Source organism: Zingiber officinale, chromosome 3B, assembly GCF_018446385.1.
Source record: "Zingiber officinale cultivar Zhangliang chromosome 3B, Zo_v1.1, whole genome shotgun sequence".
Taxonomy (NCBI): domain Eukaryota; kingdom Viridiplantae; phylum Streptophyta; class Magnoliopsida; order Zingiberales; family Zingiberaceae; genus Zingiber; species Zingiber officinale.
The window spans coordinates 20,792,712-20,810,516 of NC_055991.1; the positions used below are offsets into that span (position 1 = coordinate 20,792,712).

Below are 17,805 nucleotides of genomic sequence, written 5' to 3' on the forward strand. Positions count from 1 at the left end.
ACAACCGTGCACTCTGCATCACTACTCCTGATGAGTGACCGAGTGGACGGGATGTTGTCGGAGTACACACATACTCCTACCCCAAATCATAAATGGGGGAGCGCAATGCTCTCAACTCCCGGTACACGATGACGGGGAGGGATCTCGACGTGCTACCACGCTGCAATCACACTACCCATGAGCGGACCAACGGAGCACCGAACGAGCAAACTGACGTGCTACCACGCTGCATCACGCTACCCATGAGCGTCACAACGGAGCACCGAATAGTGATGAAACTGGAGATGCGCTCGACAATAATGGAACAATCTATCACACAACATGCAATCATGTGAATGGTGTATGACACTAAGCATGGTAATATACTGAACCAATCTATATACATATATGATGTGCACCATAGTCAATAAATCATATCAAGGGTACATAGATCAGATAAGGTATCACACCTAGGTTCTGAACATGGTGAAGCATGGTTATATCACTACCCCTAATCATGTATAATCAGGTAAGCAATAACATGAGATGCAAAACAAGCAATCAACCAAGCATGTAACAGGTAGCGGGTAGTGACTAACCGAAACAAAATAAGAAACATAATTATTGTTATTTGTTAAATTCACTACTATGCATATCAAAGACATAAAGTCAAAAGTACCCGCCTTCAATAGATCGAATCCAAATTGGTCCAAATCCGACGTCGAGATGCTTGTCTCGCGTCAAAGTCCTGTGATATCAATTGAATATATTTTTATTTAACTACCTTCTCATAAATAGCTAAATAAACTCTCTAACCCTAAATTAGGGCAAATCCCAAATCAACACATAAACCTAATTCAAACACATAAACAATTATGTATATTCCAATTCCTACCTACATCAACATGTATCATAATCATGTTCTTTACCTTAATTCACAGCCACTGGTTTGTACTGAAATCTAAGAGTTGCTGGCTGGAATTTGCTATCGTTAAGGGCTGTAAGTTGCTGGAATTCTTCACTATTCGAATCAGATGAAATCAAGATCGACAACAAATCAAGCAACAATTCTAATCAACAACCGAAGCTTACCTCCAAGATCCGACTAGGGCACAGCTCTGTGTCGTCTTCGGCACTATCGAGCAGAGCACAAATAGGACTCGGCACTGTTGCTCCTGTCCGAAACTAACCTGTGCAGAGGTAGCAGTGGACCAAGGCTAGGGCACGGAAGCAAGCAATCTCCAGCGATGGTCGGCTGTGAGGATCGGCTCGGTAGCATAGAGGGAAGGAGGACGGCGCTAGAGCAAATTGAACGGCTCTGCTTGGCTGTGCTCGCGCGTCGCCGGCGCTTGGACAAGGAGGAAGAAGGGAGGCGCGTCGGTCGGCGGTGGCTCGTCGAACCAGAGGAGGGGGAAAGGAAATCGGGAGGCGGCGGCGGAGATGCTAGGGAACAAAGGAGTCGGGCTCGCGGTGTGCAGCGGGGAGGAACGGCGGTGGTGGCTCACGACTCGCTAGGGCACAAGAGAAGGGAAGCGAAGAAGAGAGAGGCGGCGCGACAGAGAAGAAATCCAATGAGAGGAGAAGAAGAAACCGCCGCGGGCGGTTAGGGCTTCGGCGTGAGAGGAGAAGGGAAGAGGGGCGCGCGGGTTTTCGGCGAGGAAGAGAAGAAATAAAGAAAAAAAAAGAAAAAGAAAAAGGAAATATAAAAATAAACATTTCCTCGCTTAAATGGGTAGCCTAAACAGGCTTTTCCCGGAACCCCGTTTTATCCCTGTAAACTCGTCCATACGAGCTCCGAAAAATTCCAGAAAAATTCCCAGAAATTTCGGAAAATTTCCTTATTATTATTCGCCATTTTTTCGGTATTTACAGGGGAAGAGCAAAAATACCAAGATAATAGAACCAACATAAAAGGACCTATGTCATCATTGTGGCATGATGGGACACTAGCGAAGAAACTGCAAAATATATTTTACGTCCATGAAGAAGAATAAGGCATTTGATACCTCATCCTCTTTAGATATTTTCATTATTGATTGTCATGCTATTTTCTTAGACACTTGGATATTGATACTGGTGTGACTTACATATATATAATAACATACAGGGGCTAATGAATAACAGAAGACTCTTCAAGGGAGAATCAAGTATGCAAGTTGGGAATAGAGCAAAGGTTAGTGCAATCGCCATCAGAATATACTTGTTAAAGTTTCCTAGTGGGCTTATCTTAGAATTGGATAATTATTATTTTGTTCCTGTATTAATAAAGAACATTATTTCTATTTCTTTCTTAAATAAAAAAAGATTTCCATTTGACTTTTAGTAATAATTGTTGTTATATAACTTTGAATGACATTCTTTATGGCACTGAAACTTTATACAATGACATCTACGTGTTAGATATATCTAGTGACGTATTTAATATCGAAATAAGTAATAAACTCGCTCGAATATATAATCAATTAACCTCTTACTCATGGCATTGGTGCCTTGGCCATATAAGCAAAAAAATGCATATCCAAATTGTAAAAGATTATAGTTCTCGAAACATTTGAATTAGATACATGTGATTCATGTTTAAAAGGTAAGTTAACAAAGTTATCTTTTTTTGGAAATGGTGAACGAGTTGATGAGTTACTTGGGCTCATACATACCAATGTATGTGAATCAATGTCAACTCATGCACTAGGAGGTTATAGCTACTTCACACTTTCATTGATGATCACTCTCATTAAGGGTATATGTATCTAATGAATCATAAGTTAAAAGCCTTTGAAAAGTTTAGAGAATTTAGAAATAAAGTAGAGAAACAACTTGGTAAAAGTATTAAGATACTTTGATCCAATCGAGGTAGTGAGTTTTTAACCTAACAGTTTCATGATTATCTAAGAGACAATGGTATATTATCTCAATGGACTCCGCCTTATATGCCACAACATAATGCTATATCAGAAAGGCATAATCGAACCTTGTCGGACATGGTCAGGTTAATGATGGACTGTGCAAACCTTTCCAAAATTTTTTGGGGTCATGCACTCATGACAGTTGTTTATTTACTAAATAGAGTCCCGACGGAGGCAATATCAACTACTCTATATAAGGTATAGACTAGTAAGAAACGCCTCATATCTTATTTGAAGATATGTGGATGTTCTGCTTATGTGAAGAGGGCTGTATCAAACAAGTTGGATGCTAAGTATGATAAGTGTTTATTTATTGGATACCCTAAGAAAACTAAGGATTACCAATTATATCACTCCTTGGAATAAAAGGTACTTGTTTTAAGACATGCTACATTCTTAGAGAAAGAGTTTCTCTTGCAGGAAGCAAGTGGGAGTATAGTTAAACTTGATGAAGTTCACGAGACTCCAATAGACACTAATGAGATGCCTAGTCAATAACCACAACTGATTATAACACAACCTCCTTGTAGATTAAGTAGGACATGCAATATTTATGAGAGAATCGAATGATGTGTTACTCATTGAGGATGAGGAATCTATTGATTATGAAGAAGCTTTGAATAGTTCAGAGAAGGACAAGTGATTTACAATCATGAAGTCAAAAACAAATTTCATGCACAAAAATCAAGTTTAGAATTTGGTGGACCCACTTGAAGGCATTACACCTATAGGGTGCAAGTAGATTTTCAAGAAAAAAATTGACATGAGTGGTAATATAATACTATAAGGCAAGGTTGGTGGCAAAAAATTATCATCAAAGGCAAGACATTAACTATGACGAAACCTTCTCACCTATAGGTATACTTAAATCCATTCAGATAGTCATGACCATATCAGCTCATCATGATTATGAGATATGGTAAATGGATGTGAAAATAGCTTTTCTTAATGAAAACCTGCTTGAGGACGTGTATATAATACAACTCCAAGGTTTCACATCTGTTAACAAGAATAAAGTATGCAACCTTCAATGGTCTATTTATGGACTAAAGAAAGCATTCAGGAGTTGGAATATCCATTTTGATGAGTTGATCAAAGAGTTTCATTTCTCATAAAACTAGATGAACCTTGTGTGTATCAAAAGGTTTGTAGAGTGTGGTCGTATTCCTAATATTATATGTTGATGATATATTACTTATAGGAAATGATGTGTTAGTACCCTAAGGTAGTTTTGATGTGATCTACCAAGTCAGGTTAGGTCCTGTTGGTATTTAACCCCTGTGTCTAAGTGTACAGGAACTTAGGAGCAAAGAAAGTCGAGTGAAAGCCATAGCCAACGAGAAAGACATCACGGGAGAGAGCTGACGGACTCAGTGTGTCCGATATATGAGGTGCTACGGAAGAGTACGCGGGTGGACGAGAAGGAGGAGCGTAGCTTTTCCAAGGGACGAGAAGCCAGAGTGGAAGATTACTCGAGAAGGCCGAAAAATGAGTTCGGGTGATCCATATTCCGCATGGTACCCAAGCAAATAGAATCGAAGTAGAAGACCCGGACAAATGCGAGTGGAACTAGAGCGGGAGTCAGGGATCAAAAAGTCAACAAAATGTTGACTTTTTGGTCTGGGCGCTCGGACCGAGTCCGGGCGTTTGGACCCCCGGGACAACCCCAGGGCTCCTTATTTCGGCATCGTCGCAGATGCGAGTTCAGCACGGTCTGAGCGCCCAGAATTGGTCCAGGCGCCCGGACTAGAAAAACTATCTAAACACGACATGGTGCATCTCGTTGCGATAGGGATAAAAGTTTATCCCTCTCTAGACACCTAGAACCCTTCCAGGTGCCCCGACAAGGGCTATAAATATAGCCCTAGCTCCAGAAGGTTAGAACAACACTTGTAATTGATTCCTCGTTAGTTTTGTTCTATAATTGAGTGCTTCAACTGCTGTAAGAGGCTTCTCCCCCTGAAAGAGATTGTGTAGTGAGTTTCAACTTCCTTGGATTAGCAATCCCCTAATTGCAAACCAAGTAACTTCTTTTGTGTCTCTTTTCTTTCTTTAATTAATCAATTTCTTTTTATGTAAGTGTTTTTTTAGTAAAGCTGTAATGTTCTAGAAGGGATTTTGTTTGTTTTTATTGTGCAGGCTATTCACCCCCTCTAGTTGTTCATCAAGGGACCAACAAGTGGTATCAGAGCCCAACAACTTCAGGAGGACTAACCGTCGAATGAAACACAAGAGATGGCCAGATCGAGCATCAACCCACCGAAGTTTGAGGGGGAATTCATAAGATGGAAGAAAAAGATGGAGGTATTCTTTAAGACAAATTTTGATTTACTTTTAATAATGAAATTTAGTTTTATAGCACCTGAGGGTAAAGAAGAATACCAATGGATAAAGAAAAAGCAAGCAGACTTTGTGGCAAACGACAACGCAGAGTTCCATCTACTGAGCGTCTTACCGCCATAAGAAGTCAACCGAATCGAAGTCTACGAGTCTGGCAAGGAGCTCTAGGAGATCAGTTCAGGAACCGGATCAGTAACATCAAATTAGAAGAAGAAGAAACTATTGCACACCTTCACTCAAGAATAAAGGAACTCATCATTGGACTCACGAATCTCAAAGAAAAGGTAAGCAACTGAGATTTGCTAAGGTACGCGCTTAATGTATTTCCTAGGACTATTGAATGAGAATCATTAGTAGATGCTTATTATATATCTAAGGATCTAGAATTAAGTACTTTAGAAAAATTATTTTTAACATTTGAAGTCTATGAAACAAGATGTACAAATCTGAAGAAGGAGTCAAAGCACAACATTACTTTAAAGGTAAAAACGGACGAAAGAAATTCTGAATTTTCTCTCGATAATGATAAAACGACATTCATGGTAAGAAAATTTAAAAAGTTATTTAAAACTAAAAAATTTAATCAAGTGCAGGGTACAAGAAGAAAAAGAAAAGTAAGATGCTACTACTGCAATGAAAAAGGGCACGTGAAAGATAACTACCCAAAATTGAAGAACAAGGACAAAGAAAAGAACAAGAAGCTAGCTCAAACTAACAAGTATAGAAATCTAAAGGTGACGCGGGATGAAATGTCGTTCGAATCGAAGATAGAAATCCTCGCCGGACTTACGCTAGTGGCAAGTCACCAAGAAGACGAAGATGACGCAAGCTTGTCCAAAATGAGCATCGATAAAGGAGGAGCAACATCGGAAGAAAGCATCACTTCAGGGGGAGTTTCAGATTACAGGATCGACAAGGTAAGTCAGGTACGGTCTCTTCCTCCTGACAAGTTATTTTAATTCATAAAAATATTATCAAAAAATTGCTGTAAGTTAGAAAAAGAAAATAAAGACTTAAAATCAACTTTAGCTATATCCTGTCGATTAGAAGATCTCGATAAAATAAAAATAAAAAATAAAAAATAAAAATAGAAATAGAATATTTGAAAGATCGTGTATGCTCACATATTCAAAATGTTAGAAGATATAATGGTTTAAATTGACATTTTAAATACCATAAGGGTTAAATTTAGAAAATATCACAGAAATATATTCCTAAGAAATGTTTGATTAATCGTGTAGGAAGGAATCTATTTTGGGTTCCAAAATCATATTTAGATTAATTATTTTTTGGACTTTCAGAGAGAAAATTAAATATTTACTTTCATTAAAAAGCTTTGTCTAGAAGTGGTTGTTGTTCCAATAATCAAGAAGACCTAATTTCTCGCCATAACTTGGAAGCCAATTACTGAAATAAATGTTTAATTACTAACTGTGAAGTATTTAATTGTTAACTAATGCTTTCAATTGTTTGTCAAAATTTCTGTTAGAAATTAATTAGAAGATAATTTTTTTCTGAGAAAGATAACTTTATTACTTATCTGTAAGAAAAATTTTAAATTTTTTGAATGTTAATTTTTTTTAATTATTCAGCAAAATTTATTTTTTTCCTGAAAATATATCATATTCTCTTAGTGTATCACACGCACTACGAGTCTCTAAAAGATGTAAAACAAGTTAGAGAATAGGATTTTCAGATTAAGAGATAAATATTTGGTTGGATCATACATAAAACAAATATGAAAATATTTATCAGAACGAAAGCTCGGATGGGTCACATCTCTTATGAAAGAGTTGGACCCTATTTTGGTTTAGTCATGAACCAATTTATTTTAGTCATGAGCCAACTTGATTTAGTTGTAAACCAAACCTAGGAGTTAATGGGCATAATGGATTGGATTTAAGTTTTCTAATCCAACTCATTAAAGAGGACTATATATTGATAAAGTTAAGAAAAAATTTATACATAATTCATTATTGGCTTGATTTGGTTTAGGAAATCTAAACCCAATACCTCTCTCTCCCTCTCTCTCTCTCTCTCTTGCCGCTAACCACAACAAGAGGTTCTCCTCTTGTTATCGTGAGTTACCCAAAGGAAGAAGATCTTCCTTTTGCTTCTTCCAATTCTTGATCATTATTTTTTGCTCGTGGCTAGTACCTTCCGAAGGTGAAGCTTATTCTGTTGGAGTTGTTTTGAAGAGTTTGACGTGAATACAAATAGAGGTGAGGTTCAATAACGTCGCAAAAGGTTGATGCTCTTTTCGTTACTGGTCATCCGTAAGGTATACCTAGAATAATTATTATTTGATTTCGTTTTTATTTTATGATCTTGTCCACGCGATTGTATCTTACATGCGTGTGATGTGTAATGTAATAAATTAGTTTATTTATCGTTAAGTCTTTCAGTATGCATGTTTATGAAACGTAATTTTAGCACACACCGCATCAGGCATATCCCAACAATATGTTGTATGATACTGGATATCTGCTTATGAAGCAATAGAGAACCAAGTTCCAAAGGTCCAGATGACTCTATGACCAACCGATTATATGCAGGGATACTTGATTTTGAGGAATGGAGAACTAATCCTTGAAAGATTTGACCGGTGATTTTAACTGATCGTCCTTGCACAAGGAGGTTCATCCCTGAAGTGATAGCCTAAACTCTGAAAATCTAGTCAGGTTCCTTCTGAGATTTGCCTTGTATATTTATTATAAGATAAGGACGTTGGACCCTATAAATCTAAACAACATTATAACTTGCCACTTGTATGAGGGAGGATGGTAGCTTGAGTAGTGAAGGCCCATAAACTCAATCGGAGGTTTGGTCGACCAGCTATATACTGGAAGGTCGAGTCCCCTACTATATCTCAATCGGACATTTGTCCGACCGGTCTTGTGCTAGGTCAGTCTTCTTTTAAACTCGAGCGGCTCCTAGATGATCGGATATACGTTAAGTGTCTTGGCACAAGAGTGAAACACTAGGTCCCTTGGGTCCAGCCAGCTCGCGGACCGATCATCCTTGGATTGAGAGCCTTAGCGCTGGATGGGGAGCAAAGGTCTTGTCGAGAGTGACACGCTAGCTACCAACTTTTCTTGACTTTTACTGTCACGTCACCTTGACTTTGACCATCATGTCACCCCAGGGTCTGCGCATAACACCCTGTATCACTAGCCTCCTCTTCAAGTCTAGTCGAAGGAAACTCATAATTGACCGACTAGACCCAAATCTTGTATCTACTCGACCGGATGGCTTATTATACCACTTCTCATAAGATTCAGTATCTTGCTTATGTATCGAGCTACCACTATAATATACAGTTGGCCAACTAAATATTCGATCAGGATATATTCAGAGGACAACATTATCAGAGAATCACAACCGCTTGTCAGAGAATACTCTTTTATTACAACAAATGCAATCAATAGAACCTTCTTCGAAGGTGACTATACACTTTCCATTGGCTGACACACAACATATTCATGTAACTGCCTCATGAATGATGTAAGTTATAAAAAGACTGCACAGGGTAATGGAAGATCCCACAAACAATGTCAAATTTGATCCCATCTGAAACCAGTGGAGATGATACGATAGGTAGGTGGCTCGGATGTTGACGGAGAGAAGACTTTAACCAAAAGAAAAGATTGCGAACTAGAGTGAAAGGGGATTTCTTCTTCCTCTCTACACACACTCAAGAGAGTAGACAAAACGTCAGTGCCCAAAAACTAGGAGAAAGGTCCCTAGCAAAAGCCCTCCGATGCTCAAATTAGTATATTGGTCGAGTGAAAAATAGAAGAACAGTAGATGCGTGCGTGAGCTTGAGCGTAAGCATCGCGCGTACCTTGCCAACGGAGAAAACCCTTTATATACCACTTCTCATAACCTTTGCAATCATGAGGTGGTAAAGAATGTCTGGGAGGCGTATAGTCATCGTCCGAGAAATCTTCCGTTATAAGTGTGTACCCTTTTTATAACTTGCATCATTCATGAGGCAGTTACAGGAATATGCTATGTGTTGATTGATGGCAGGCGTATAGTCAACTTTGGAGAAGGTTCTATTGACTGCGTTTGTTGTAATAGAATACTATTTTTTGACAAATGATTATGATTCTCTAATAATGTTGTCCTCTGAATAGATCTTGGCCAGACATTTAGCTGGCTGACTGTATATTATACTAGTGGTAGCTCAATACATAAGCAAGATATTGAATCCTGTGAGGGCGTTCGAATTTTAGGGCTATCCGGATATATGTTGTATGATGCTGGAGGTCTGATTATGAAGTAATAGAGAATCAAGTCCCAAAGGTCCAGACAGCTCTATGACCGACAGATCATATACAGGGATACTTGCTTCTTAAGAATGAGGAACTGAGCTTCGAAAGACCCAACCGGTGATTTCAACCGATTGTCCAGGAACTTGGAGGCTCGTTCTTGAAGTGATAGCATGAACTCTGAAAGTCCAGTCGGGTTCCTCTTAAATTTGTCTTGTATATTTTTTCTGAGATAAGGACGTTGGACCTGATAAATCTAATTAGCATTATAACCAATCACTTGTATGAGGGAGGATGGGTACCTAAGTAGTGAAGGCCCATAAACTCGACCAGAGGTTAGGTCGACCAACTATATATTGAATCGTATCCTGAGAGTGGAAGGCCGAGTCCCCCGGCTAAGTCTCGATCGGACATTTGTCCGGCCGGTCTTGTGGTAGGCCAGTCTTCTCCTAAACCTGAGTGGCTCCTGGATGATCAAATATACACTAAGTGTCTTGGCACATGAGTGAAACACTAGGCCTCTTGGGTCCGGTCGGCTCATGGGCCACTCGTCCTTGGATTGAGGACCTTAGCACTGGGTGAGGAGCAAAGGTCCTATCGAGAGTGATACGCTAGCTATCACCTCTTCTTGACTTTGACTACCATATCACCTTGTCTTTAATTATCACATCATCCTGGGATCCGTGTATAAGATTCTGTATCACATGATAATCTTAGAAGTACAACAATACTCATTTGACATAAAATTTAAAATATTTGATGATGATACAAAACTCAAAATCTAAAAAAAATAAATATAAACATACTCAATGGAAGCCCATGAGTGTAATAATGGCTGTATAACACAAATTTGAGGCCTATAAGTTTATAAAATATATAATTTTTTGGTCAGAAATTAATATCTAAAAACAATAAGCACATAGAGAAAATTCTATGAGTGAATTGATGTCTTTTTAACATGAAATTGAGGTGTTTAGGTTAGTTAAACACTTTTGGTAAAAAAAAATTAACTGTGATCATTCAATTGGATTTGAATCTAGTCAATGATCATCAAGCACCTTTAACCGTAAAAATGTTTAACGAAATCTCTAAATCTAAAAAATAAACATGGGCACACTTTAAAAAAAATATAGTAGGAGTACAACAATATTCATTTGAAACAAAATGTATTTGACTCAAATCCAATAAAAATAAAAATTACAAAAATATAAATTTAACATAAATATGAGATCACTTTGATAGCAAAAAGATAATAACGTTTCTCTCGTGCATCCGTCATAGTCCGTCCCTATTCTTAAATTATGTGAAAAAAAATTATAAGATTAATTTATAGTTAACCACTAGAATATACTCCGGTTAAAAATTCGATCCTTGTTATGTGCAGAAAAGTTGTCATCCTTAATTACGACTCGGTGGGGACAAATATGCGATCTCTGACATTAGAGATTGAAAATCACAATTCAAATCAATTTAAGTTCAGATTGTCTCGCGGCACGCGACAGGCTGCACGCGGAACGCGGCCGGCGGCACGCGGCACGCGGCACGAGGCCGGCGGCACGAGGCCGTCGGCACGCGGCACGCGGCACGCGGCACGCGGCACGCGGCACGCGGCACGCGGCGATGACTGACATTATTTTCAGGCGATTGTTTGACTGTGTCGTCATTCCAATTTGGATAAGAAACATCTGGACGGAGTAGAGTAAATCAGTTCATTCCAGGACGCCGTTAAATATTCCATATTCTACTTCAACCTCTCGTCGATCGCTAATCAGCCATCAGCAATGGTAAAGACAACGGCAATGGCTTCTCCATGTTCCAGTGCAACTTCATCCTTGCACTTCTCTTTTTCCCTTTCCCTTTCCCTTTCCCTTTCCCTCTCTCTTCTCTTCTTCTCGGCAACGTCAACGGACACAATCTACGCAGAAACTTCTCTGTCCGGAAACCAGACCATCACCTCCAGAGGCGGCAGGTTCGTGCTTGGCTTTTTCACGCCACCAGGCAGCGGCGGCAACTATTACATCGGCATCTGGTACGGTGAGATCTCTGTGCTCACCCCCGCGTGGGTGGCCAACAGAGTCACTCCAATCACCGACCAAACCACGTCGGAGCTTAAGATCTCTGACGATGGCAACCTCGTCCTCCTCAACCAGTTCAAATCCGTCATATGGTCCACCAACGTCACCACCATCCCATCCTCCGACTCCACAGTCGTCGCGGTCATCCTTGACAACGGTAATCTCCAGCTCAGGGATGGATCCAACTCCTCGCTCGTCTTCTGGCAGAGCTTTGATCACCCCACTGACACTTGGCTTCCTGGTGCCAAGTTGGGGTTCAATAAGATCACCAAAAGATCCCAGCACCTCACTTCCTGGAAGAATAAAGTTGACCCTTCTCCTGGGATCTTCACCTTTGAGATGGATCCGACTGGACTCTCACAATACTTGATTTTATGGAATATGTCTCGCATATATTGGGCTAGTGTACTGTGGGATGGCCACTTATCTAGTTTAGTGCCTGTGGGATTTATGTACCACATGCAAGTAGTCAATGATACAGATGAGATGTATATCACATTCACGGCAGATGTTGCCAATCATTCCATGTATAGAGTGGTATTGGATAATGATACCGGCCAGATCCAAGTACAGGTGTGGATAGAGAATTCGAAGTGATGGATGCTCATCTGGGCTCGACCGACCAGCAAGTGCTCAGTTTATGGGGTATGTGGACCTTTTGGTAGCTGCACTGACTTCACCTTACCCTTCTGTTATTGTGTTAATGGATTCAGGATCAAGTCTCAGACAGATTGGGATTTGGGTGATAGAAGTCAGGGCTGCGAGAGGAAGACTCCTTTACAATGCAGTGGTCTAAACAACTCTGTCGATTCAGAGAAAGATGGCTTCTTTGAGATGACAAATGTCAGGCTGCCTGATAGCCCCAACACTTTGGCCACAGCTGGAAGCAGGGAAGGCTGCGAGTTGTCTTGCTTGAGTAATTGCTCCTGCAATGCTTATTCCTACAACGATAGTGGCTGCTTTGTTTGGTATGGAGGGTTGCTGAATCTGCAAGAACAATATAATCAGTCTGATGCAGGTACTCTTTACCTGCGCTTGGCTGCCTCGGAGTTGCAATCTTCTGAAAGCCACAAGAAGAGAATGGTAGCTCACATATCCAACGGGGTCGTCGGGGTCATCGTGCCAGCTGTTGTAGTTTGTTTGTTCATCATTGGGGGTTTGATATGGAAGCGAGAGAGGAGGAGAGCTACCCAAAACTCAAAAATTGTGCAGAATTCTATGGTCTCCTTCATGTATGATGAGCTGCGGATGGCCACCAAAAACTTCTCTGAAAAGCTCGGAGGAGGGGGATTTGGATCTGTGTTTAAAGGGTCGTTGCCCGGCTCAATTGATATTGCTGTGAAGAAGCTTGAGGGTCTTTACCAAGGCGAGAAGCAGTTCCGATCCGAGGTGAGCACACTAGGAGCTATTCAACATGTAAACCTCATTAGGCTAATTGGCTTTTGCTCTCAAGGGACCAAAAAGTTGTTGGTCTATGAGTTAATGCCAAGCGGTTCGTTAGCTGATCAGCTTTTTCGTAGCAACTCGAATGTTTTGGACTGGAAAACAAGATATCGAATTGCTATCGGAACTGCAAGAGGATTAGCTTATCTTCATGAGCAATGCAGGAACAACATCATACATTGTGACATTAAGCCAGAGAACATACTATTGGACGATGCACTTGTGCCAAAAGTAGCCGATTTTGGTCTAGCAAAGCTCGTCGGAAGGAACTTTAGCAAAGTTCTCACAACCATTAGAGGAAGTAGAGGGTACATTGCACCCGAATGGATTTCAGGTATGCCCATCACCACCAAAGTAGATGTTTACAGCTACGGAATGATGTTGTTCGAGATCATATCCGGCAAGAGAAATTTAGTCTGTGCAACAGAAAGTTGTTTTGAGTTTTTTCCATCAGTGGCAACAAGCAAACTCATTAACGGAGATGTCGAAGTCTTGCTAGACCACCGTCTTGAGGGGGAAGCTGACATGGGAGAGCTTGCAATAGCTTGTAAATTGGCCGGTTGGTGCATTCAAGATGATGAGAGTTCCAGGCCAACGATGAGTCAAGTTGTTCAAGCTCTAGAGGGTAATCTAGACATCAACATTCCTCCTATTCCTAAGTTTCTCCAACGTCTATCTGACTCTTGTGCCGACAACATCAATTCCCCTGGAAACTTCTCTTCAAATCAGAACTCCAACAGTCGTGCCTCTTCAGCTGAGATAAACAATGCTACAACTTAAGCTCTGGTTCAGACAGAACAAAGATATGCTTCAAGTCCATTTGTTATGTGATCCCATCCAAAAGCGGTGAGAGATGGAATGCCGATGAGGTGACTAAAATGTGGACCAAGTCACCATGACGAGGGAGAAGAAGATGAGCTGTCTGTCTTCTAGGTTGACTGGAATACTATACCTCCAAGAAAAGCCAAGAAAAAGGAGACCAAATGTGCCAGAAAGTCTCTTGTCAATGACGTTTGCAAGGTTGCTAGAAGACAGGAAAAGGTAGACAAAGCGTTAGAGGAAGACCGGGGGTGCCCCAGCTTTCCACTTCGGCGTTTGATGCCAAAAATGGAGAAGATAAATAGTGTAAGAGAATAATAAAATACAGGTGTATGAGTAAGGAGTATCCAGTGTACCTTGACCCGTAGGAGCACGACTTTTTATAGCATGAAGGAGTTATGTGTCACATCCATGGCTGCTAGAAGAGGTGGTGCATTTCTTAACCCGATGTTATATTTACATTAAAGAATATGTTATGTCAAAGGTATTAGAGGATCATGTCACCCATATCTTGCATTGTGGAGATCTTTTAGGGATCACGCTATGTCACATATACTACTCCACATATACTACACATGTTTGGACACTAATATATTTTGACAACTCATGTACTTTGAGAACCCAAGTATTCTAACAACTTATGTATTCTGACAACCTACGGGGAGGCCCACATATTGTTCTGGATATTTGGACCTAGAGGGGCACTACAATAAAAATGACTTTCCACAGTGTGCAATTATATTATCCGCAGTGCGCATTGCATGCTGCACAACTCCATGTTGTTAAAAGTCATAACACATTCGTAGCACATGGTTGTGTGTTGCGGTAAAATGCATTCGCAACACACAACTGTGAGCTATGGTAAATTGCATTTGCAGTGCACAGTTGCGCGTTGTAGTTAATATCATTCACAGCACATGACTGTGCACTACGATTAATTGCATATAAAATATTAAAAAAATATCTCACATATAATTATCAATATTGCATAATTATCACTATAGGAATAACTGTGTTACAAACATATAAAAAATAAAAAAAATATCATATAATTTTTATTTCCAATAGAAATAACCCTGTTACAAGTTGATAAGGTAAGAAAAAAATTATGAGTAGTAAGTCTTTCCTCTCCGTCTATGCCTCTCTAAAGTAGTATAAGTAGTTTAAAGTCCACATTGATTTCTAATTATTGTGTTGGTTCTTCTAAATCTCTTGCATTGAAATACATAAATAGCTATAATATTAATAGACTACTTAATTCTCACAAGCTAACATTCATGAGACTAGTCTTACCAGTATCTAATAAATAATACATAGAAATTTTTATTTTTTATATCCAAAATCTACTTGAATATTCAAAACTTATTGGGCTATTTTATAACAAATAAGAAAAAAAATATAAATTAGATGAAAATTTACATTGATCGGATTGAATTCCAATAGAATTGGATACCAGGCTTTAAAGTTTGCCTACAATTTTAGAGACACGTCAGGGCAATGATGTCTTGTTAGTGCAATTTTTCTGGATCAAAGTTGACTAGGTTGATTAAGTTTGAGTTAACTCAAGCTTGAGTTTTGATGTTTGACAATATATAGAGATTGCAGGTGCAATTGTCCGTTTGGGAATGTTAGTCAAAGTTTGACCAGTGTGATGTGAAGAAAAGTCAAGTAGGTCAAGGTTGACCGGATACTTGACTAGGAAGTCATAACTGGAGGTTAATCAAGAGCAAGCCTAATGAGAAGGTTGGCAGAAGAAGGAAATCCAAGTGGGTCAGTGTTGACCATACACTTGGTGGTGGAAAACCCTAGTGAATGAAGCTAGGCAGATGGAAAATCCTAGTAAATGAACCTAGGTAGTTGGAAGACCAGTGAGTGAAGCTCAATGTGCGTAGATTATATACACTTTATGCAGGGGTGCCCGCCCCTGGTTTTTGACTGATTTTTTTTTCAAAATAATGTTAAAATAGTTTTTGTGTTAAAATAATTTTTTATGTAAGATTAATTTTAAAATATTTATGTTAAAAAAACTAGGTTAAATAGATTAAAATAAAATAAATTTTAAGTTAAAATGATTTTTAAAATAAATTTTAAATTAAGAAGATTTTGAAAATAAATTTTAAGTTAAAAGGATTTTTAAAATAATTTTTAAGTTAAAAAGATTTAAAATAAATTTTAAGTTAAGAAGATTTTTAAAATAAATTTTAAGTTAAAAGGAAAATAAATTTTAAGTTAAAAAGATTTAAAATAAATTTTGAGTTAATTTTTTTTTTTAAAATAAATTTTAAGTTAAAAAGATTTAAAATAAATTTTAAGTTAAAAAGATTTTTAAAATAAATTTTATGTTAATTTTTTTTAAAAAAAATAAATTTTAAGTTAAAAAGATTTTTTTTTAAATAAATTTTAAGTTAAAAAGATTTTTAAAATAAATTTTAATATAAAATATTTAATTTAATTTAATTTAATTTAAAGTGCAGTCTTTAATCATCTCATCCGATCTAAATTTTCAATCAGGGAATCTTATAATTTTGTGAGATGAATTAGATTCAATTTTAGGGTTTGATTTAACTTTGTGTTAGATTTAGGTTTAGCTTTGAGTTCAACAAATAGACATTCTTTGGATAAACTTCTGGGCTATGTTGAGTCACTTGGACATCATTAGAGTAACCATGCTTTCGAGGTTTTCCAAATAGTCCTATCCACTGAATTAGTACAAAATCTTGGTCTAACTAGTTAGGATCCATAAAAGGTAGTTTCGGTTAGTTCCGCTAAGCCAAATGCACCAGGTCGAAGTCATATCTTCCTAGACATGCATAGACAAAGTTTCCCTAACGTACTATCATCCAAAACTTCACTAGTACCGTTGGTCAAGTTAAGCTGTTATTCCTTTAAACTAATCCTAATTACCCTGTCGGGTAGATTGGTTTTGGTTACCCTGTCGGGTAGGTTAATTTTGGAGGTCCCAGCTATTCTGGAGTCTCCCCCCGAATTATTGGCCTATATTTTTAATTTTTAGTTCTAGGTTTATGTCTGCTACTTTTATAATTATATTTAACTTGATGATAATCTGATTTTTCATGAGTTCTAAAATTTTTCGATTTTGATTTTGTTGGTCTAGGATTTTGTTTTGATTTTTGATTTGATTTTACATAGTATATTTTTTCTTTAGGTATGTAATATTGGTTAATTCCTACTTGCGTGGTTAAGCACGCATTCGGAACCCAAACTTTATTTTGTTGTTTATGTTGGGTTATTAATGATTTAAATGTTTTATTTGAACTTGACTTGTAGCCAAGTCCGATTTTATTGTAGACTGCTTTTTGACTATTTAAAATTAGATCTAAATTCTTAGATCTTGTTGTAAATTTTTCTAACATACTTTTAAATTTATTATTTTTTGTTTTTAGTGTTAAATTTTCTTCCTTAAATGTTAGGTCTTGAGTTAGATTAGAATTTATGATTTGTTCCTTGAGGTTTTGGTTTTCCTCAAGGAGCAATTTATTTTCATTTTCTATTGTAGTTAATTTTTTATTTAAGAAAGCAATAATTTTAAAAAATTTCTTATTCAAATTAAAACATACCTCTTCGGGGCCTTCGGAAACGAGTATAGACTCGTGGCTCGATTCGGGTTCGGACCCGTCTTCCGATTCTTTTTCGCAAGCCATCAACGCAAGGTGACTCTGGTGCTTCTGATCTTCGGCCTACGATTTTTCTGAGGATGAGTCGTCCAGGTCGCTTTGAGAGTCTTCTTCTTGGATGTCTTTGACTTGTTGCCCTTCAATCTTGGACACTTGTTCTTATAGTGGCCTTTCTTGTTGCACCCGAAGCAAGCCACGTTCCTTGGTTCAGATGGGGTGTTGATCTCTTGTAGGTCCTTTTTGCGGAAGCTCTTCTTCCTCCTGGTGAACATCTTCCTTACCAGGTTCACCAGGTACTCTTCGTCTTCAGAATCTTGGTTGGACTCATCTTCAGGGT

At 38.4% G+C, this 17,805-nt stretch overlaps 2 protein-coding genes across 2 annotated transcripts; both read left to right on the forward strand.

Annotated features, from left to right (window-relative positions):
* The first annotated feature begins 1,226 nt into the window (after nt 1-1,226).
* LOC122054734 (G-type lectin S-receptor-like serine/threonine-protein kinase At2g19130) lies at nt 1,227-12,168 on the forward strand. The gene is made up of 2 exons (XM_042616172.1): nt 1,227-1,449; nt 11,420-12,168. The coding sequence occupies exons 1-2, from the start codon at nt 1,227-1,229 to the stop codon at nt 12,166-12,168; spliced, it is 972 nt and encodes a 323-aa protein (XP_042472106.1).
* A 3-nt stretch (nt 12,169-12,171) lies between these two features.
* LOC122056108 (G-type lectin S-receptor-like serine/threonine-protein kinase At2g19130) lies at nt 12,172-14,342 on the forward strand. Its single transcript, XM_042617895.1, has one exon. It carries the CDS (start codon nt 12,172-12,174, stop codon nt 13,792-13,794), a length of 1,623 nt encoding a protein of 540 aa, XP_042473829.1. The 3' UTR covers nt 13,795-14,342.
* Nucleotides 14,343-17,805: the final 3,463 nt, after the last annotated feature.

What these genes read in the sequence shown, in the direction of transcription:
- LOC122054734 (XM_042616172.1), top strand. Translation starts at nt 1,227, where the DNA reads ATGGTCGGCTGTGAGGATCGGCTCGGTAGCATAGAGGGAAGGAGGACG. An exon ending in ACAAAGGAGTCGGGCTCGCG is followed by an intron (nt 1,450 to 11,419) that starts GTGTGCAGCGGG and finishes CAATCTACGCAG; the next exon opens with AAACTTCTCTGTCCGGAAAC.
- LOC122056108 (XM_042617895.1), top strand. Translation starts at nt 12,172, where the DNA reads ATGCTCATCTGGGCTCGACCGACCAGCAAGTGCTCAGTTTATGGGGTA.